A 23,336-nucleotide genomic window follows, 5' to 3' on the forward strand; every position below is an offset into this window, starting at 1 on the left:
AATGTGAGAGGATGGGGTGTGGGCAAGTTTGAGGATGTATGCAAGGAGCTCAGGGAGTGGAGGTTTGACTCAGTCGGGCTCACTGAGACTCACCTGAGAGATGATGTACGAATGGAGGGATGCGAGTACGTTATGATTGGAAAGGGGCGTAAGGCACAGGAAACACTGGGAGGAGGCGTAGCCCTACTCTACAAGAAAGAAAGAGGACTGAAAGTAGAGGAGATTGATGTGGGGGAGTGTACAAGTAGTGAGGATGTGCTTGCAGTCAGAGTGGAATGCATGGATGGTCGTGGCAGACCAGAGAAGGTGGTACTGGTGGTAGCGTACATGACTGTCATGGGTGAAAGAGCAGAGAGGGAAAATAGGAGGAAGTATGACATACTTAAGAAAGTTGTGAGAGAGCATGGAGAGGAGAGAGTGCTAGTTATGGGTGACATGAATGCACATGTGGGAATACTGGGGGAACAGGTGAACAGGAATGGTGAAATGCTTGGAGAGTTCCTTGATGAACTGGGGCTGGAAAATCTGAATGTTACTTTGGCTGAGGGGCGTGTGACTTGGAGTGCAAGAGAACAGGAATCGGCAATTGACTACATGTTGGTGAATGGAAGAATGCGTGAAATTGTGTCGCACATGTGGATAGATGAGGATGGTTTGGTTGATATTGTGTCCGATCACAACATGCTAGTTGTGGAGTGCTTGATGCAGGGTGGGAATGAAGTGAAAGTGGCAAGTAAGAAAAAGAAGTGGAGACTGAGAGATGTAGGGTGGGAGAACTTTCAGGTTGATCTGAGTGAGAGAAGCTGGGACGACGAAAGTGTGCATGACGTGGAGCATCTGAATGAGAAACTGGTTGAGGACGTGAGGGGTGCTGCTGAGAACCAGATAGGGTTTGTGAGAGTAGGTAGAAGAAAGAATGTATGTAAACCATGGTGGAATGATGAAATCAGAGCAGCTAGGAAGGAGCGAAAGAGAATGAGTAGACAGTGTAGATGGCTGAGGAAAAAGAGGCATGAAAGCGATGAGGCAGAGAATGAGTATTAGAATGCATGGGCAGCGTATGTGAAGCAGCAGCGGTTGACAAGACGAATGATAATGAATGCTAAAGTGAAGAGTGAAAGGAGCGTGATTCAATCTTTAAGGGAGAAAGGTATGGAAGGTGGCCGTGAATGGTACAAGTTCATGAGAGGTGAGAATATGTCAGGCAGTGTTGTTGTGGAGAGTCTAAAAGTGGAGGGTGTAGTTATAACAGAGAAGGACAGAATCAGGGAGGCAATCAAAGGGTTCTGGGAAGAAGTAGGTGGGGTAGGTGAGATGTTTAGTGTGAGAGAAGAATGTGTAACACTGGAAAGAAAGAATGCAGATGAACTGGATGAAAGAATCAGTAGGGATGAAGTGGAGAGGTGTGTGAGAAGGCAGAAGAATGGCAAGGCAGCAGGTCCAGATGATATACCCTATGAGTTCTACAAGAATGGTGGGGAGGTAGTGATAGACAGAATGACTGAGTTATTCAACCGAGTGTGGGATGAAGAGAGAGTGCCAAGAAAGTGGAATAAGAGCCGAGTGTGTCTGTTGCATAAGGAGGGATTTAAGAGTAAGAATGAGCTGAAGAACTAAAAATGCATAAAAAAAATATTAAAATAAAGTAGATTCATCTGCCATATGGAGTTTGTTGCTAAACTAGAAATTTACCAAAATTTCTTAAAAGAGAATGACCAAATTCAGGGAGAAGACCAGATCAACAGAAGAATGGCCACAATGAAAATCCATATTGATAATCAGATAAGGTTGTGGAGTGATAGATGGTAAGAAACTCAGTTAAAGATAGATTATTATTATTATTATTATTTATTTATTTTTTTTATTTGAAGAACAGGAAATCAAAAACAATAGGAGGGACTCCATTAGGTCCACAATTCTTCTGAAGATCAAGTCTAGCAAGGACATGGAAAACACCATTAAGGAAGAATCCTAATAGAAGGTATGAAATAGTCAGAGGATGGAGGAAAGGAAAGAACAAGCCCTGAATAATATAGCATTGCATTTTCAGCAAAAACTTCAGTAGAGTTCTGCTTTAGAAACAGAGTAGTTGACAGTGGCATCATCAGATTGAAATAGAGAAGGGAAAATGGAGATATTTTTGTTAAGTGCCTGAAGTCAGAGAGAAATTGCATCTGGAAAAATTTTTACATTTTCTATTGAAAAAAGAGTTTTTTGGGTTGTTCAAAAAAGGTTTTGGCATGATTCCAGGTAGAAACAAAGTACATGAGTCTCAGAAGATGGAAGGCTCAGATTGTGTTTGTGAGCCATCTCTCTGTCATCTTTATCATCAGACTGAGGTAAATAAAGGTTCAGGACAAGAGAAGACTTGTGGAATATATGTCTCCATGCCAGACACAACCACCTCTGTTCTATGCTTGGTACACAGACGAGGAAGCAGTGCAGTAGTCATACCATTAAAAAGTCACAATAATAATCCTCAGGTCCTCTCAATTAGCTGACAAAATGTCTATGCTATACATAGCTTAGCTCACTGTCAGTTACTTGCAATCATTTATGCAGTGACTTTCAGAGTGAGGATTCTCTTAAAGAACAAACTTGCTTTTGTGAACCATGAAAATTAGCAGTTTTTAGATAAGGGCTAACATTTAATTCTTGAAGAAACTCAAATAGAAGGGGATGCAGATTATTGAGGCTTTGCAGAGTGTTTATGACAATGATGTTCCAAAGAAAATAGCTGTCTACAAGTGGATTCAATAATTCCATGGAGGCAGGGAATATCTGGATGATCCTTGGACTGGAGGACCAAAAACATTGAAAATTATAAAATGATTGATGCTGTTAAACTCTTATTGAAGAAGATAGAAGAATAACAGTTAACCAGATAGGTCTGACCCTGGAAATTTCATATGGCTCAATAAATTCAATTTTGCATGAAGATCTGGGACTCGGCAAACTTTCTGAGCAATGGATCCTAAAAGTGCTGCATTCAAACCAGCTGATTCTTTGAAATGATCTTTCATTGATAATTCTAAGCAAAACTGAGGTTGATGAAGAGTTGTTTATGAGGTGAATTATTATGGGCTTGGATCTACCAATATGATACTGAAACAAAACTGCAGTCCAAACAATGGCTTCCATGCAGATCACCTGGACCAATCAAGTTCAAATCTGAAAAGTCAGTTCAAACAGAGTTGGCCACCATGTTCTGCAATTCAGAAGTGATAATTGTAGACTTTCTTGAAGGAAAAAGAATTGTTAGTGGACCTTACCATCCATGAGTTTTAAAGAAAAATGAGGTAAAAAAAATGATGAGGAAAGCTGCATAGTCAAATTTTGTTTCAGCATGACAGTGCACTACCACATTCTGTAAGAGTTGCAAAGGATGTGATTCGAGAGTTCTGATGGGAAGTGCAACCTCACTTGCTTTATAGCCTAGATCTCATGCCATAAGACTTCTTCCTTTTTTTACAAAGCTCAGAGTCACTAAAAGGAGCCCACTTTGAAAACATACATAAAGCTAAAAAAATGCTATAAACATGTGGTTTCGAAAGAGAACTACTGAGTTATTCAGAGAAGGCTTAAATGAGTGGAAACATCATCTTGAGAAGTGTATTATGCAGGATGATAACTACAATGAAAAATAAGTGCTTTGTGTTTGCAACAAACAAGTAAAAAAAAATCAATACTCATTACAGACAAAAGCAAGGAAACATATAAAAAAATTCCTTACCACATCTACCCCATCCACTGCACACAGTTTGAAAGACTGATTTTTGGCATCAAGAATAACATTGACCATGGCACACATTTCAGATGGGAGCACATAGTCTGTGGAGACAAAGCCGGTACCCTTTTTCAGCCACTGTTGGAAGGCTTGATCTGTCCTTGTGATACAGGACTCAATCATATCACATGCCATCAACTGTGGAAAGAATGGGAAAGTTACCAGCTAGAATGCATGGATCTTTCATCATATCAGACTAAAGCTGAGAGTTCAAAGATGAACAAAACAACATATCTTGGTAAAAAAAAATCACATTACAATATAGAGATAATAACACTAAGAGCATCTCATACCTTTAACCTTTGTTCAAGGTGTTTGGCAAAATCATGATCTGGCCAATGAAGGTCTCGAATGAAAGACTGTAAGGCATCTAACTTCCAGAATAGATCCTCGGAGGTTGCACACCCATTCCTGCCAGACAATACATATTTCAATTGCTCAGTAAAATTACTCATTCATGGTCACCGCAGAGAGTTCAGACTTTTCCCGCCTTAATTTCTAAATTTCCAATAGAAAATTCTAAAATTTGGTGAGATCTATGTAGTTGTAAAATATAATGCCACACCTTCATAGTATAATGGGAAACCAAACTTAACTTGCACATAGTGTAATACCATCTAGTGATTCTCTGTTTCAAGCACTCTCAGAGCAATTCCTTGGAAGTGGGCTAAACAATACCTTGGTTCCATGGGTCATGTGCAAACTAGGATTTCACTGTACTGCATGAAGTATGTTCAGCATAAGTGTTTTGTGAGAGAGAATAAGACAAAAGAAATGCATCTGGAGTGTTACTACCATGTGGACTGGGAGATATAATGGCCACTTTCAGATCCAAATGTCTGTGACTTTATATATTAGTTTAATATAGTATAATATATAATTCGGATAAAATGTACACATATGTATTCATGATATTGTACTGCTTTTATGTTGCACTGAAATGAAATCTGAATAAATTATAGATGATGGCAGCATTCAAAGGCTGGAATAGAGTTCACTGGATTCTAGAATTATTTGTATAGAATTCTCAATTTCATATGTATTAACTCTCATTCAAAGGCTGAAACTGGAGTTCACTGGATTTTAATTTTTTTATATAGAATTCTCAATTTTATACGTATAAACTGTAAAGTATTTGATAGAATAGGAATGAGCACTGCAAGCAAAGAACAAAATCAAGAAAATCCCATTTGAAAAAAAATAAAATTGCATCATCTTACATTTAAAAAATATGTAAAAGAAGACAATGAAAGATGGTATCACTAAGCATGTAAGCTTTCATTACCCATTACCAGTACAACTTCAGTACTGCACTCAAATCTGCTTCTGCAAACAGAACTTAGATTTATTTCACAATTCCTTTGCCATTCTGGTATAAAGATATATTGAGCAATATGCTTCATCTAGCACATGCATACACACAAATACACTATAAATAGAGCCCTGCAAAAAATACTGAGCCCTTTCCACTGCAAGATGATGGAAAACATACTTAAAATTGTCCATCCTTCAGCCAAAGCTGAGGAAGGCAATTGATTCATCTTATTTTTAGCACTTGTGTATATTCTACCTAATGAAAGAAATTTCTTAAGTGCAATTAGTGTTATCTCTACTCACGTAGGTATATGATGTTTATGAATGTGTATGCACCCAATTTCTTATCTAAAATGGTATTGATATCCTGATAAAGGTTGGCAATGGCTCTAATTTTCATAAATTTTCATTAAAAACTGCTGAATAACAATGAAACTAAAAAGCAAATGTCTGTATTGCATTAATTTAGAAACTCAAATAAAAATACTTAAAAGCATGTGTAGCATGAAAAAATGTTGCTGTCATCATATCATGACACCTGTAAGTCACAAAGGCAAAATGATGATACAAATCAGTACTGAAAAATAAACATTAAATTTACCTCTTTTTAATGTTGACTTTTTACTAATTTCTTAAGCAAACTTGGCTTTCTGCTTGAAAAACTCAGTATTTTCTGCAGTGGGCTTATACTGCTATGTATATATGTATATGCACATTTACATGTATGTGTATACATGTATGTGTGTGTGTGTGTGTGTGTGTGTGTATGTATATATATATATATATATATATATATATATATATATATATATATATATATATATATATATATATATATATATATATATATATATATATATATATATATATATATATATATATATATATATATATAATCACACATGCACACATGTACACATACAAACACATCCATACATACGATACATATCATGTGTATATAGGTTTCAACTATCTTTGAATGAAATAAATTTAAGTTTATTGAAGTTACGAAAGAATGACCTTATATTTTCATATAAACAAAAAAAAATCAAAGAATAAAAAACAACAACTTTTGCTTAAAAATATGGTTTCATTACTTTCAACATTATATATTATATACCTTTGCATAATACCTCATCTTTTATTCTGCCAAGTATGGAGTAAATAGTCTGAACAGTCTATGATAAATGAATTTGAATATTCCAAGAAGACTAGCTTTAAAGTGTAAAATTTAATTCAATTAGTTAATTCTTTTCATTTAATTAGTTTGTTTGCACAAAAAAATTTAAAAGCATATTTAAAGATTCATTACTATAGTATACAACACACACTAAGGCAAAATTGAAAATTCTAAACTCTAAATTCTAAATATTCTATACTTTTAGCTTAAGTTCTGTATCTTTGAAATAATATTTTATATCAAGTACATACTGGAGGCTGTTTTTCTATATGTTCTGAGTATGCAAGTCTATGGAAAATAAAAGACTAAATTTGGCAATCTATTGGGTTGCCCTTAAAAATGCACACATACACACCCACACACATCCAAACCTATACACACGCTCACACACATACACACCAACATTCTAAGTCTGTAGGTAGCAAGCAGATGTATGTTACTTGTTAATATCTAGAAAAAATGTACACTGGCAAGCACATGTTGGTACTGCAAGTTTTGATGTCTTGTGTTATCTGAATTGTCAAATAAATGAATATTAAGCATTTAATAAAGCTTGAGAAAAAACATACATATTCAAAATAAAATTGAAAATAACAAAAAAGTCATATTAACATCACTCCAAACTCAAGCTGATCCTTGCTGCTCTCAAGTTGTATCTGTCTAGTGACAGCTACTGTACCTTCCTAGAAAACTCATTTGAATATCATTCCCATACCGTGCAACTAGAGAGGCCTGTCATTTAAAGAATTTTTGGCCATCAATTCAGAATGTCACCTCAATTTAATCTGTCCAAATTTCCAAAAGATATATCATCATGGAGGGCTCCTTGATATATATATATATATATATATATATATATATATATATATATATATATATATATATATATATATATATATATATATATATATATATATATATATATATATATATTCAAGTGCTATAAAAGATGCAAAATTATACTGTATTCTTATTAGTACCCATCCATAATATATATCATACTTCAAAACAAGAAGTAAAATGAAATTGAAAGATTCAGCTGAAGGAGCTTGAGGAAATGACAACATTTGAAGAGTCCTTCTGCAAGCTTGCATGTTTTTTTTTTGCTTCAACTTACAGATACTAATCCGTGCTCTACTTTTTTTTTTTATCTACTGATGGAAATCTGTTCCTTTTTAAATGAGGCAATACAGTTTTATTTCTGTGGCTTGATTTTTTTAAAAGATAAATTTACATATATTAGTTTTACTTATCTGAATCAAATAAAACTGAGCAAAAATATAAAATCTTGCTCAACAATTTTTGCAAATTTACTGCTTATGGTAATTCGTTAATTATAATTTTATTATACTCACAAAGCTGAATACTGTTGGATGATAAATTGCTTTAAGAAAGCTTTAATTTAGGCTAAAAAGTCATAGCAATGAAGCTTTGATCAAGCAACAGAAATAATAAGTCTAGTCAGAAATTGGTACGTAATTTTCTTCTATAGTAAAGGACTGCTATATACAACTTTAATAATTCCTTCTATTTTCAGGCCATTCCTTCTGACAGGCTTCTGGAGGTTACCTGGCGAGCACCACTGGATCCACTTTTTTGGGGGGTTCCGAGTCTGACAGAGATGAAGGTTTCCTTCAGGGAGATGGCAAAGAGATGCAGGCTTCATTTAAAAGTAAATACATGTACAGTTCTAAGAGGGAAGGTATTCTTTCAAGGAGTGAAAAAGTTTATTCTCTAAACTGAATAGTGCTGTCTAAGAGTTGGGGTGAAGAAACAGGTAGTTAGTGAGTATATATACACAAGACCACCAACACATTAAGACATGTGATAGATCCCATGAGTTATCTTTGCTACAAAACATCAAGGGAAATTAGAATAAGGAGAGAGAGAAAAAAAAAAAAAAACATGGAGTATTATAGAAATCCTTAAGAGTCAATCAACATTATTACAAGAATTAACAATGACTAGAATACAGTGCATGCATTGCAAATGACAATTGCATAAAAAATAAAATGAAGAGTGAAACAGAGAGAGAGAGAGAGAGAGAGAGAGAGAGAGAGAAATTTTGTTTGTAATTAACATGAGGTTAACCAAGTTAATTTTATCCCTGAATACCAACAATTAGTGTTTGATGGACACTTGGCTCTCTGGTGCTTAGTAAAGTAACTTTAGCTATACAGCAGGACAAAGAATAATAGTTGACATTGATAATTCATTAATGAGGAACTGCCACAGAGTAATAGTAATGACATTGAGGAGTAGTGTTATATTATGCTACTTTCAGTTAGTATATAGATATATTATGGCTAGCATTGCAGAAAAAGCTATTTCCCCACCTTTCTTTTCTTTCTGTTTCAAAGTTTATATTCACAACTAATTATTCATTCACAAAAAGTGCACTTTTTTGCTGATTTAAGCATGTTAAATATTTCCACTGTATCATCTCATAAGGAAACCACTATGAAAACTAGCACTGAAGTGACCCTTCACATGAAATGATTAACTTGACCAAAGCATTAGCAAGCTGATCACAAGGTTGTGCAATACAGTATTGAATATGCAAATTTTAATTTGCATTGCACCTGCTTAATGAACCACATAAAATTTAAATATATTGTATACAGTTTAATTCTTTTCCAAAAGTTTTCTGATTTTTTATTTCTTTATTTTTTTTTATTAAACAGTGAGAATGCTTCATTTGGCACTGGTGATGAACCTTCACCAGCATCTGAATGGGAGCCAAGAATGAGTGAATTCGGGGAACAGAGGTGCAGCAGATAAAAGGATTCTTCATGGCAATGTGATAGTGCTAGTTAGTAGTGTGACAATGTATCAAATTATGATTTTTGCTTCATATGTGATCCTCATGTTAACTCTGCAGTTAACCTGTAACCAATCCCATATGATCACCCTTAGTAATAATACCACATTATCCTTGGATTGTCTATTCTATTATGTGGGCATGATATATTACAGTAATTGCTGGTAAGCACATGCAAGGCAGTAACTGTGCAGAACAAGATTAACTATAACAGGTGGCAGGCTGACAACATTATTCATTTCCCTAAATGTGTGGTAGGAAGCATGAAGCAAAGCTTATACATATATATTTTTTTTCAAATAAATTTTTTTACATTTGCCAAATTTTGCAGCTTACAATTTACATGGAACTAAACATATACTTGTAACTGCATATAGCAATTACTATTTAGTAATGAAATAAATATTCTACTTCAAGTAAACAAAACCTTATAGATAATTTAAAAGTAAAAAAAAAATGTAGAGAAAAAGCTTTTCCTAGAGCTTATATTTTATTACTTTGAATCCTGATTACAGTAAACACTTTTTAATCTCAACTAATTGTGGAGGTGAACATGGGTTGAGTTTGCATAAAGTCCAAATTATCCAACAGTTATCTCTAGCCATTTGTGTCCTGATGCCATCGGGGATGAGGGAAAGAGGGAGGCACATCAGGTGTACTATTGTGTCTCCGCAAACAAGATGCCAAACATTCATAGGAATTCTTATTTTTCTCTTTCATGTTGCTTTTAATATAGAATCTGATGGCATCATAGGGTCATGGCTTGGTAACAGGTGACAGAGAGTGGTAATAAATGGCTCGAAATCCGAGTGGGGTCAAGTAATTAGTGGGGTGCCACAGGGATCAGTATTAGGGCCATTGTTATTTCTAATGTATATCAATGACTTGGATAGTGGAATTAGTAGTGATGTTAGTAAATTTGCGGATGACACAAAGATAGGTAGATTAATTAGGTCAGAATCGGATGCCATCGCCTTGCAGGCAGACTTAGATAGAATGAATGAATGGATGGATAGATGGCAAATGCAATTTAATATCAATGAATGCAAAGTGCTTAGCGTAGGTAGAGGAAACCCACACAATAGGTACACATTAGACAACCAAACTCTGGTAGGTACAGGGTACAAGAAAGATTTAGGAGTTATAGTTAGCTCTGAACTCCGTCTAGGGAAACAATGCATAGAAGCCAGAAACAAGGCAAATAGGGTACTAGGATTAATTTTTAGGAGTGTTAAAAGTAGAAGGCCGGGAGTAATATTAAAGTTATACTTGGCGCTGGTCAGACCTCATCTAGACTACGCGGTGCAGTTCTGGTCCCCACATTACAGGAAAGATATAGGTCTATTAGAATCAGTACAGAGGAGAATGACTAAAAGGATACAGGGGATGAGGAGTATTCCTTATGAGGCGAGGTTTGAAGCTGTTAAATTTACATTCTCTAGAGAGACGTAGGTTAAGAGGGGACCTGACAGAAGTCTTTAAGTGGTATAAGGGTTATAACAAGGGAGATGTAAGCAAAATTCTTAGGATCAGCAACCAGGGTAGAACAAGAAATAACAGGTTCAAGCTTGAAAAATTTAGGTTTAGGAAGGAGATAGGAAAAAATTGGTTCTCAAATAGAGTGGTAGATGAGTGGAACGGACTCAGTAATCATGTAGTTAGTGCTAGGACACTAGAGAGCTTTAAGAGAAGATTAGACAAGTTTATGGATGGGGATAGCAGATGGAAATAGGTAGGTGTGTTTCATACAGGGACTGCCACGTGTAAGCCTGGTCGCTTCTTGCAGCTTCCCTTATTTCTTATGTTCTTATGTTCTTACATCTAGAAGTAGTGCTGTATAAGAACACATGTTTCATTACACATTTGTTCTCATAATTGATGCAAAAATCAGTTATCAGTAAAAGGTTCAAAAAGAAATTTTTACTCACTGACTTATATTCATTGCAATTACTATGTTTACCCAATCAAGTTTTTGAAAAGGTGTTCTACTTGAAAAATGACTGCTTAATATAATAATGCAAATTTTCCTATTTTGTGAGCTATGTGGAGAGATCTGGTATTTTCAGAGGGAATTGGAGTAATAGTGTGAATTAAGGTGCCTCTATTGAGCAAGCTTACCAACCAAACTGTACCAAGCAGAACTGGAACTGATTTTCCTATTTAATGGAAGAACATCTATAGCCAATAAGTTAGATCTGGAATAATTATATGTATTCATCCCTTTCCACTTCAAAGTCTCTCCTCATGTCTATATCCTAAGCAAAGTGGCAACTTTTCAAAGAGTCATGTATATTTCATGTCCTTTAGAAAGCTTACCTATTTGTAATTTTTAGATCCAATCTTTCATCTCTCTCTCTTCTCTTCACATTTTGGTTATCCATTGCTTTCCCAGGTAATCTGATCTCTTGCTTTCAAACACCACCTACCTTATTGTAGTACTATATAAGCCTCCAGTCATAGTCATTCCTTTACTGTATTTAACTTATGCCATGAATAGCACATATATCCATATTTATTTACTTTATTGTTGACAATAAGTTATGGTTTTAATTTTATTTTGATATGGAGTTTTTATCTATAACAAAAGTTATATTTTATTAAAATTCAGCAAAATTTTGTAGCAATTTCTGATCAAAGAAAATAAGGCTTGCTGCATTTCTCCCTTGAGGGCTTAATTTTTTCATGTTCTCTTGCTCAATAAATAATTTTGGGAGGAATGTATGTGACTATTTTCTGTGTTTCTACATTTTTCCTTTTACTGAAACTAGTTACTTCAATATTTATTTTGCAATACATACACAACCTTTCTCGTTTTCATTCTGATGTAGTTATGATCATCACTTCACCCTATTTATCCTTTCCATCTTTCCTCCATGTCTGATAACTGTAATTTTTTTCCACTATAATTTGAATGTCTTCAGTTGTCTTAGTCTTTGCAAGACTCATCATTTCTAAAATATTTTTTCTTACATAATAAATTGCCTCTAATTTTCTTGTAGTTTCATCAGAAAGTGTATAGTATTTTCAACTTATCTATCCCTGTTCTCATCAGTCCATGCATCTCTACTTCACTTCTTTCTCACTTCTGTTCCTTATACAATATAACATTTCTTTACTACTACATAGGTTTTATTTTCTTTTGTTCATTCTTTATTTAAATTTGGTGATAATATTTGAAAGGAGTAAAACAGAAGAGCTGAATGACCAAAGGAAAGTGAAATTGCTCCAATGGAGAAAGTAGGTATCTTGATTTAATTATGTGCAAATATGGAAGCATAGAAGCTGAGTAACATGAATAAAACAGCTGTGTAGAAGGGAAAAGATAGCTGAACTTTTTAGACATGAGATGAAAATAAGAACAGTGAACATGGGAGTAGAAACTTATGTATGATGAAAGAATAGTGAGCATGGAAGTAAAAAAGGATTCACATGATGAAAAGCTTAAATCAACAATCCCAATGTAAGTGGCAAGCTCAAAGATACAAGCAGATTAAATAAAGTGCGAGAAGAATGGATGCTGAAAATATTTAAATTAAGCATAACAGATATGGCATATCAAGTACGAGTAAAATGAAGAATGGAAATGTCAGTTGGCTGACAGGAAAGGAATAGCAGAAAGAGAGATGACTGTGAGAGAATACATAGGAATGCAGCAGACGCATGAAAACAATTTCCAGTGAATGCTAAAGTATATGAGGGAAAGCAGTGAGAAGAGAAAGAAGGTAATAGCATGCAAGGAGGAAATGCAAAGGCATTCTTGTTCATAGAAACAAGCATCAGATATAGACAGACATGGGGTAGTTGATTGCTTTTTTGGTGGCATAAATAGCTGAATGTCTGGATGTCCTTTTAATGCTTTGCTTTCCTATTGTCATTATCATTTATTTATCTATTCATTTATTTATTATTTTATTATTATTATTATTATTATTATTATTATTATTATTATTTTATTTATTTTTATTTATTTATTTATTTATTTATTTTTATTTTTTTTGCATCTTCCCTTGGCTTATCTGTAGTTGTTTAGTACAGTAAAATCCCTCTTATCCGGCATCAACGGGACCACTGACATGCCGGATACTTGAATATTGCCGGATACTTGAATAGAAGTGAAATTATGTCCACAATCACCACCCTACACTCACGCATCTTACCATAACAAAGATCAGCTGATCTTAATCAGCAGCTGATCTGATCAGCTGCTTAAGTGTAAGCACAACACGCTTCCTCTTTTCTACAACTTTAGGCATGATGAAGGCGTCAGGCGATAAACAGTGCACACGCGGGACTGAGTCACTGAGTAAACACAGTGCAGTGGGCCGCGGGTGGCGCGAAGCAGTGCGCTCTGGTGGCCAGGGGACAAAGTATGCCTCGCGCGGGAATTTTAATCGATTTTATGAGTGCACATTAATTTTTTATTGATTTTAAGGCTCGGGGAAAAATGTGCCGGATACTCGAATGCCGGATGAGAGGGATTTTACTGTATGTGTCTAATACTGGCCTTCTGGAAGTTGCACAAGATGAATATCTGGATATTCTTATCATGTATTAATTAATCTGGTGCTATTTCAGAATCTCTTCTGTACTACTCATTTACACTGACTCATCTAGTACTTGAATTTCATTACCATGCATGTTTTCAAAGTTAAATATGCTGTGTGTGTGTGTATTTACCTAGTTGTATTTACCTAGTTGTATAGTACAGGGTCCGAGCCAAAGCTCAATTAGTCCTGTCTCCATACCCGAATTTATCTAATCTCTCTTTAAACATGTGCACACTCTTTGCTGGAACCGCTTCTTCTTTTAAGTTATTCCATATTTCAACCGTTCGATGCGGAAAGCTGTATTTTTTAAGTGTGTGTGTGTGTGTGTGTGTGTGTGTGTGTGTGTATTTAGCTTGTTATGAAATACAGGAAAAAACCACACTAGGCTTGTGCTGTCCTGTCTCTACATTGACTTTAATCCAAATTTTCTTTAAATTATAGACTGTCTTGGTACACACAGTCTCATCATTAAGTTCATTCCATACTGCTATGCTCCTGTGAGGAAAGCTATGTTTCTTGATGGCTCTTCTGCAAACACTCCTTATCAATTTCCTTCCATGTCCTCTGGTACCACAAGATTCATCCCCATCCAACTCTTCCATCCCTTCCAATATTCTATATAGTGCTATCAAATCACCTCTTTCCCTCCTTTTTTCCAGACAATGTGTGTGTGTGTGTGTGTGTGTGTGTGTGTGTGTGTGTGTGTGTGTGATTCACGTACAGTCATCTGCTGGTCACCCAGCCAGCTGTTCCCTACGGAAAGAGCTCAGAGCTCATAGTGACTGATCTCTGGGTAGGAGTGAGACCACTGACACACCAAACACCGAGACAGCGAGGTCACAATCCCTTGGGTTATATCGTGTACCTACTTGATGCTAGATGAACAGGGGCTACACATTAAGAGGCTCGCCCATTTGCCTTGCCGCACCGAGGGTTTGAACCCAGGCCTTCTTGGTTGTGAGCTGAGCATGCTAACCACTACACTACAAGGTGTTTGTGTGTGTGTGTGTGTGTGTGTGTGTGTGTGTGTGTATGTGTGTGTGTGTGTGTGTGTGTGTGTGTGTGTGTGTGTGTGTGTGTGTGTGTGTGTATGCGCATGTGTGTGTGTGTGTGTACTCACGTCCGTATAAAAACTAAAAATGTTTTAGTTTCCTACATGATGATGATGCCATATTGTTGCCAGACAACATGAAACTTACAACAGATGGGAAGATGATTTGATTCTGTGTGCTAAGGAAGAGAGCTGAAAGTTAATGACATAATATGTAACGTGGTAACATTTAAGAAGAGGAAATATAATACACTGGATTCTAGAAGGAGTTTGAGTGGAAAGACATTTAAGAAAAGAGCATTATTTGTCTAAGAAAAGAAATATCAGAAGTTGGATACATACAATACTTTGCCAGTATTGTTCAAACATAGCAAGATGGAATAGAAAATACTGGAAAGAGAATTCTGCATAGAACCTTCCTATCATAAATACCTATAGGTAAGATAAATCAATTTGTTCCAGCCACAAGTTTTCTAGGCATGCCCTTGATTTCCATGCAGAATCATTTCTTATAGTAACAAAACAGTCAACAAGACTGACTTCCAAGAAGCATGCCATAGATCCATACAGATGAGTTGGTATTCATGCACTGTGCAAGTAACAAGACTTGATTCATGGAACAATCACAAACTCAGATTTGATAAATGATATCTCCAGTGTAACTAAATGTGCCAATTTACCTCTTCAGGTCACTATTTAGTGTTGGCATCTCACACTCTTGAAGCAATGTCAAGATAAATTTTATAGTTCAGCACATAAATTAACCATTCTCTATATACTTGTACAAAGAATATCCATTACAATAAATCAGTAAAAACTTCTGAATAAAACCCACAATAGCAAAATTCTGCACTACCAACAAATGTAGTTTCCTTATTGCATGCACAAACAGAAAATACTCTTCCTTTCAATAAGTCTCTAAATGCCTAGACTTTGGTCTTAACTACAGAAACCTAAAGCAAGACTAACTACCTCTTATAATGTCTCAAGAATGATCATTAGGAACACCAATGACTGTAGATCATGTCATTGTCATTGAAAAGTCATGGGCAGTGACATTAATACTGCCAACAGATGTCCTGTAAAGACAGATCTATGGTTACCTAGAATTAAGTATATGCCAATGCTAAAAAGTTATTGATACATCCTTACTGTACTATGGAGTCAAAAAGATGTCAAATGAACCTTCCCTACACTTCACAATGCTCTTAGTTGTTAGGAAGGTGATGCCCTAATAGTAAGCACATAGAAGTAGTGAGTGCAGAAATCTGAGTTGCAATTCCACCCACAGCTGGCCACTTTTCAGCTATTGCTGTGTAAATTAAGAGCACCCACATACTACAATCTATCCTGCCTTCAACTGCGAGTGTGTTGGGAAATACTGGAGAGTATCATGAGCCTCCAGGCATCACTTAAAAAATCTGGTCTGCATTACCACTCACTGATGATGATGATGACCAAACAAGCTTCCTGAACACAAACCTGCAGGTCAATCATCCAAGCTTCCAGTAACAAAGCCCACATGTGATGGATGCCCAAAATGTGAAGAAAATAAACGAATAATGAAAAAAATAATAATCATTGAAAAATTCACATAAGATATCAAATAAATAATATTTGCAGTAGTCTTGCACTCTTCGAATGTCCCAAAAAATACTATGTAATGAACTTAATTAAATACCTGGCAAAGAAAATTGCATGCATGCCATTGATAAATTCCTCAATGGCATTAAACAAGAATATATACTACTTAGAAGCCAGATGTTGGCTTCTTTCTAGTCTCAGAAACATCCATCAATAACATGTGACTATGCAAGTACATAATCAGGCACAGTGGCTAAGGAAGACCCATTGATAGTACATTCCTGATGGTCCCTTGCTGTTTTTTTTTTTTTAGATAGGGCTGACTCTTTTAGTCTTGAGGAATTATATTGTTATAAGAAAAGATGTCATGATAATGCAACCCATTGATCACATAATGGGCTGATCATCTAAGCCTACGAAAATGCGGTAGTACAGACCAACAGCATACATCTTTAGCTTTCATGAAGTCCTCATTACAGTTACATATACTAGTTGCTTTCCCATCCTGCAACTCTGTCATATACTTCAGCACAAAAGGATGCAGTAGTTTTGATAAATGACTGGTCAGCAGCTGTCAGCTGCACTCAGAGGGAGATTTAAACACATAAAAGTGCTTGAAACATTTTGCCCACCAATACTGTATATACATATGCATTTGAGTCTGATGTAAAACCATCAATCTGAATCGAAGTCAAAAGTATGGTACACATGGTTTGGAACTTCTTAGCTTAACATGCACATCAAATGTGATGTGCAACAAAATTATTTTCTTGTAATCAAAAACTTGCCAAACATACCTCCTTGTTTCTCTTCAGAACTCTGGTTTTGAGGAGGGTTCTTTTGCTGGTTCAGGTTATTGTAAGTTTGATACATTTTTGTTTTTATACATAAATTTCTTATTTTCATGCAAGAGAATGACTTTCTATGACCTTTCACTGTAAAACTTTTTGGGTGGACAGCTCTAATCACAAGGTCTTTAAGAAAGTGAAGTACACTGAACCAATCGTCCCTTGACATTTTTTATTCTTAGATATTCATCAAATCTTTGTTTTTATACAAAATATTATGAACAGTTGCATCCTGAGAGTTCATTCTTTTGCTGTACTGTTTGAGTGTTGCAATATATGTACTCAGTTACAATGAATACAGCAATTGAGTAAGCCCTGCAGTTCAGTGAAATTTTTCAAGTATCTTCATCCCTCTATTCCAGCACTGTTATGTGAAGCTTAAGGGAAAAGCTTTGGACTATGGAGACAGGAGCTACTAATTCTTCGCCTCCTATGTATATATATATATATATATATATATATATATATATATATATATATATATATATATATATATATATATATATATATATATAATATTGACATCCCTGCTATCAAAGCTGCAAAAACAAACATGAAACATGACAGGGAGGCAGGCCTTTCAGTGCAAATTGCCCATGTAATTGCCCAAAACAACAAGTATGGCCTATTGAGATTTGAATTTGTTTTGAAACATTTCTCTTTTATCTTCCATAATTCACTAGAAACAAACAATGCTAAAAGAGATAGCTGACTACACTCACTCAACAATCCAACACAAGGTTTACACAGATTTGGGTGTGAATACTCCCACCATGGTAATACTAGTATCACAGCTGAAGTCTTTGTTACTTGAGAATGCTGACACTACTTGTATGTACATAAATCTGCATTGTGACTTCATTTTGCACACCTTTATTAACTTGATGTAGGATACTCAGCCTCTTCTGTGTTGGGTCTTCATTGAGATACTGAGTGTTGCATTACTTTGATATAAATTAATATGCACATAAATGCACAAAATTGAAATTGGAATATTAAACCAAATTATGAATAAACCTTGATTTAATGCAACAAATGTTAGAAGGATAGTAAACTCTAATGAGGATGGGATGATCTAATTTCAATATCACTATCTCCAGGTTTAAATTTCAGTCTATTCTAGAAAGCTGCTTTACATCTCACTCTATCCTGGAAATCAGAGTAGCCATATTCATGAGTTCATTCTCATTATATAAAAATAACAATATAAAAATCACATTACTGTTATGATAGTATCCAGTTTTTACCAGTTCACATATTAAAAAAAAAAAATGTGTTACCTTATTTTCAGAAAATGCTAGTATAAAGATGTTGTTTCAGTATGACTGTAAAAAATGTATTAGTGCAAGCATAAAACAAAAATAACACAAATAAGAAAATAAATAAATAAAATATTATATTTTACTAAGCAAATAATTAATCTTGGATTGTGTGTTTTCTACCAACGGCCTCCTCCCTTATTCTCCCACCGTTCCTTCTCGAAGCCTTTGTGGATGGACTGGGCTATTGAAGACTCCATCAGATCCACATATCGAACAACCATTGGAGCGAATGTTTCTCTGAGGTGTTGATGAAACCGTCCATTTTTTAGGTTATCTGAGGGGGGAAAAAAAAAATTAATATCCCATGTCATGGATTCCTCAGTTCATTATAAATAGAAAAGAAAAAAAAACTATAAACAGTTACTTATACCACTAAAAACTGTAACAAATACACATAATTAGAACATCACATCACTCTTAGATACTGAAGCACTGAGAGACTTTTCCAAAATTGGCTGTGAGAAGCAATATATATGTAAGTTTAAAGAAATTACCTAAAAGTCAACCTTTCATGTAATATCCAAAGTTACCCCCAATTCACAAGTGGTATTTTGTTGGGTTGGCTTTGTCTTTTCTTTTTACTGTCTATCCATAGAACATAATGAGATTCCTTTTAGTCTGTACAGGTCCAGTAATAATACCCTATCACTGGATATGTATGCATTCTCAGTGATTACTCATCCATTCTCATTCTTATTTTCACTTTTTATAAGTATTATATTGGCTTCAACCTGGGATAAGTACTATGCCTTTATGTTCAACATAAAACAACAAGCTGATGACCTGGATGGGCTTATATGGGCATGGTCAAATAAAGGTAATTTCTGGGAGTGTTCACTCATGTCCAATTCCTCTCATTTTCAACACCACCCTTCGGGGGAGATTATTAGTATTCCTGAAGTTAAAGATTGATGAAATCCATGGTAGTGCCACATACTCATACATGCTTGTGTTACTGTTGTGCTGATAGCAATCCATCACCATGATAATACATGCCACTGCCACTCTCTTTATCAAAACTTAAAAACACTTCTAATCGTAAAATATGCCATCAGATTTATATCCTGGGATGACACATAATCTGAAAATGTAAATGACAATAATTTTTGCTCAGCTATAATAGCATCTCCAACAATTGCCCTGCCTCCTCTGTGCCAGCACCAAACAAAAGGGCTTGTGGCAAGAGGAGGGTGGGCAGTGTCATTGTGAAGTCAAGCTTGTGGCAAGACTTACTGCTTATTACTATGGTGTATGTTGCCTTCTAAAATTATGCAAGATGAATAATCTTTTTTTCCATTTTCTTATAAAAGAACTGGACCACCTACATAATTAACACAAAGGGCAGGTGACAAATTTTTCTGGCTACAAGATAAAGGATGGGTGATGTATTTTTCTGGTTTGTCTGTTCCTGGTCTCATTTTGGAGCTCACACAATAGCTTTTGGTCAGTGTGATTTCTGGGCCTTCACACAACTACTATACCCTCAACCAATGTCTCCACAATTGTCAAGATGGCAAGACCTACAATTTTTTTTTTCTTCTGCATCTGATTCTGAGCAAGATTTTCCATGACCAGTGTCTTCAATTCCTCATAAGCCAGTTCTTGATATGAGAAAATGTAAGGAAGGCCATGTGAGCCACAAATACAACACTTATGATGTCCATCATGTAAATGCTGAGCAGCGTTCTGAACTGAGGTCTGCCATGTCAATAAAAATACTGTGCTTCATCAAGCCAGCACAGAAAAACCACATGACCTAGAGACTTTGCATTTGTGTGAGATTAAAGAAGGTTGGTTAAATTTAAAGCAAGCAACCCAGCCAATTTATGATGGAAATAGAATGATTTCCATGAAAATGTAAAAAACATTGCCATACAGGTGAGCAGTTTATAGCAGTATCTTCACCCTCTAGGGATTAATTATGATCCTTAACCCTTCACTATGATGATGCATGAGGTGCACCATTGCTCACCCATACAACCATCTGATGAAGCATCAGGCATGTCACTCCCACGTGATATACACATTTAGAGTTTGAAATCCCATTTTCTGGTACAGGCAGAACAGTGTGAGGTTCACATACGTCATTCACTCAGATCTGGCTCTACCCCATTCACCTGTCAGCCAATCATAAAACAATAAATAATTTCAGTACCACCCACATGGCAACTTTCCATGTTGGCAGTGGGGGGTGAGACTTTGAGGCTGATATGAGTTTGTCTATTTTCCATACATTATGGGTGATCTTTCTGACAGTAGCAGGGATGAATCCCAGATGTGGATGAGAGTGATGATAATGATTCCTGTAGTGATGATGAGAGTGATGGCCCTGAGGTTGAGTTGAGGGAGGCTGAACAAGGTTGGAGGTTAATGTCAGACATGTTTTATGATGAGTGTCTTGATTTACCACAGTAACTGTTTCTCAGTTCTTTGGACTCTTGGCAACTCATCACTTGTCTCTCTGATGCCTCCAAACTTTCCTTTGATGATGAGGTGGTTGGCATATTATGTGACTAGATGAATGAGAGTTGCCTAGTTATTTACCAAACATCCCGACAAAAATTGTCATGTGAACAGAATTATTTAAAACCCTGTTACACATGATGACATGTATAACTTTCTTGCTCAAAATTGGTTATAAAATTAAATAAACCGATAACAAAAACAGGTAAAATAGTTCTTGAAAAAGACAGAAAATATCAAATGCCAACTGCACTCTATGGAGAGTGACAGTGGCCTCGTCCTCGTACTGTGCTGTTGGGCTCACACTATGCGCTTTGTAGTGAAGGGGTTAATATGTTCTTTAGTAATGATGATAAAAAGAATGATGAAAATATCCTTAAGTAGTATTTTGAAATAATTTTCCATTACACATTACTAATCATCAATTGGGAACATGGTGATTTAGGTGGTAACTCATCTAAGTACAACAAAGTAAGTCCAGGATTCAAATTTCAGCTCACTATCAAGATTTATGTTGGGTGACTAGCTGGTCTAGAGTTTACCCAGCATCAAATGCATACCACCAGCAATGATTGAGAAGGTTAAGTGTGGTGAAGAAAAGAAGTGGCCAACTTACTCCATATGCAATGGATGGCACTACCAGTCCACTACCTTTGCTTCATGAGTATTGAGCACTGTCATTTTTTTTATTTAAAAAACTCAAATATACCATATATCCCCATGTATAGTTTGATCTCAAGCATAGGTTAACCCTTGATTTCTGGGCAGGAAATTAGTAATTTATGGTATATCTTGTACCACCTAAATGAAGGGCAGCAGCCTCCATCATCTACCTAATGAAACAAATCAGTAAACTTAGAATGCTGTGCTGGTAGGGAAGGCAGCAGTAATGGTGTTGCCATCTTGGGGATGTGACTTGATTACATATCAGACTTGCAAATAAAGATGAAATGGAATACAAGAAGACGGTGTATCATTGTAGCAAATAATAAGGAACTCTGTATGGCAAACATAAGGAATTCTATATGGCAAGAGCAATCAGCTGGATGTTGTACTATAGCCTGTGTGCAGCCACTTGCCATTGGTGCGTGTTCATATTTAAATGTCCTGTAACTTCTAAACCATGGCGTTAAAGGCATCTGACCAGAGAATATTTTCAACTTAGGGTGACTTAGTCTTTGATTTCTGAGGATATGTGATTTTCTAGATGGGACTCCCTATATATATATATATATATATATATATATATATATATACGAGGTGTGTCATTAAAGTTCCAGGACTGGTGTCCTAAAAGATGAATTTCAAACCCAAGCCACAAACCACCATATTTCCCCTTCAAAGTAATCCTTCTGGAGTATACAACTGCGCTCCCAACCCTCTACAGTCACTAATCTTTTTCTTACGTGCTTTTAAAATCATGTCCTCTGTTGCAGGTCGTTTAACAATGAGCGCTGAACAGCGAACAAACTTGAAGTTTTTGGTGCAGTTGGGGAAAACGCCGTCAGAAGCACTGGGTATGCTGCAAAAAGTGTACGGGGATGAGACAATGTCACGCTCACGTGTTTTTGAGTGGTGCAAGAGGTTCAAAGAGGGCCGGGAGGACGTGGAAGATGACCCCAGGAGTGGAAGACCCTCAACGAGCAGGAATGAGGCCAATGTTGAGCGTGTCAAGCAGATGGTGCGTGACGATCGTCGGTTGACTGTTCGAAAGATCGCAGATGAGCTTGGCATGAACCACAACAGCGTGTGGAAGATTATCACTGAAGATCTGGGCATGCGGAAAGTCTGTGCGAAGATGGTGCCGAGACTCCTGAACGATGACCAGAAGGGACGACGCATGCAGGTGTGTCAGGACATCCTCGAGCGTCTGGAAACTGAACCAGACTTGCTCAGGAGAGTCATCACCGGCGATGAGTCCTGGGTATTTGAGTACGACCCGGAGACCAAACGCCAGAGCCTTCAATGGAAGAGTCCGGCGTCGCCACGGCCGAAGAAAGCAAGGCAGTCCAGGTCCAGCTTCAAGGTCATGTTGATCGCTTTCTTCGATGTGAGGGGCATCGTCCACTGCGAGTTCTTGCCACAGGGCCAGACAGTCAACCAACATGTGTACAAAGAAGTACTGCGGCGTCTGCTTCGTGCAGTGCGCGAGAAGAGGCGGGAGTTGTGGCAGGGCAACTCGTGGCTGCTTCACCACGACAATGCGCCTGCTCACAATGCCCTGAGCATCAGAGAGTTCTTGGCCAAGAAGAACATCGCCGTGCTGGAGCAACCGCCCTACTCACCTGACCTCGCTCCGTGCGACTTCTTCCTCTTCCCCAAGCTCAAGGAGGTCATGAAGGGGACCCGTTTTGATGATGCGGACGACATCAAAAAGGCCGTGACGACGGAGCTGAGGAGCATCCCGCAAGAATCCTTC

At 36.5% G+C, this 23,336-nt stretch overlaps 2 protein-coding genes across 8 annotated transcripts in view; one reads left to right on the forward strand and one right to left on the reverse strand.

The window, feature by feature from the left end:
- LOC135098064 (uncharacterized) overlaps window positions 1-11,174 on the forward strand; it is a 93,450-nt gene extending 82,276 nt beyond the window's left edge. For all 3 annotated transcript variants that reach the window (XM_064000274.1, XM_064000275.1, XM_064000276.1), the window contains 3 exons: window positions 1,872-1,981; window positions 7,819-7,953; window positions 8,966-11,174. The gene's annotated coding sequence lies outside the window, so the exon portion shown is untranslated. The remainder of the gene's footprint in view (window positions 1-1,871; window positions 1,982-7,818; window positions 7,954-8,965) is intronic.
- LOC135098060 (calcium-dependent secretion activator-like) overlaps window positions 1-23,336 on the reverse strand; it is a 316,893-nt gene that overhangs the window by 76,870 nt on the left and 216,687 nt on the right. For 2 of the 5 annotated variants that reach the window (XM_064000265.1, XM_064000266.1), the window contains exons 17-19: window positions 18,602-18,728; window positions 4,081-4,198; window positions 3,734-3,925 (exon numbers count right to left, since the gene is read on the reverse strand). In XM_064000265.1, the coding sequence (XP_063856335.1) occupies window positions 3,734-3,925; window positions 4,081-4,198; window positions 18,602-18,728 (437 nt within the window). Of the gene's footprint in view, window positions 1-3,598; window positions 3,926-4,080; window positions 4,199-18,192; window positions 18,729-23,336 lie in introns of those variants that run through there. The other 3 variants (XM_064000264.1, XM_064000269.1, XM_064000270.1) reach the window with 3 other exon arrangements.

The sequence above is a fragment of the Scylla paramamosain genome, unplaced genomic scaffold (genome assembly GCF_035594125.1).
Source record: "Scylla paramamosain isolate STU-SP2022 unplaced genomic scaffold, ASM3559412v1 Contig43, whole genome shotgun sequence".
NCBI classification, from domain to species: Eukaryota; Metazoa; Arthropoda; class Malacostraca; order Decapoda; family Portunidae; genus Scylla; species Scylla paramamosain.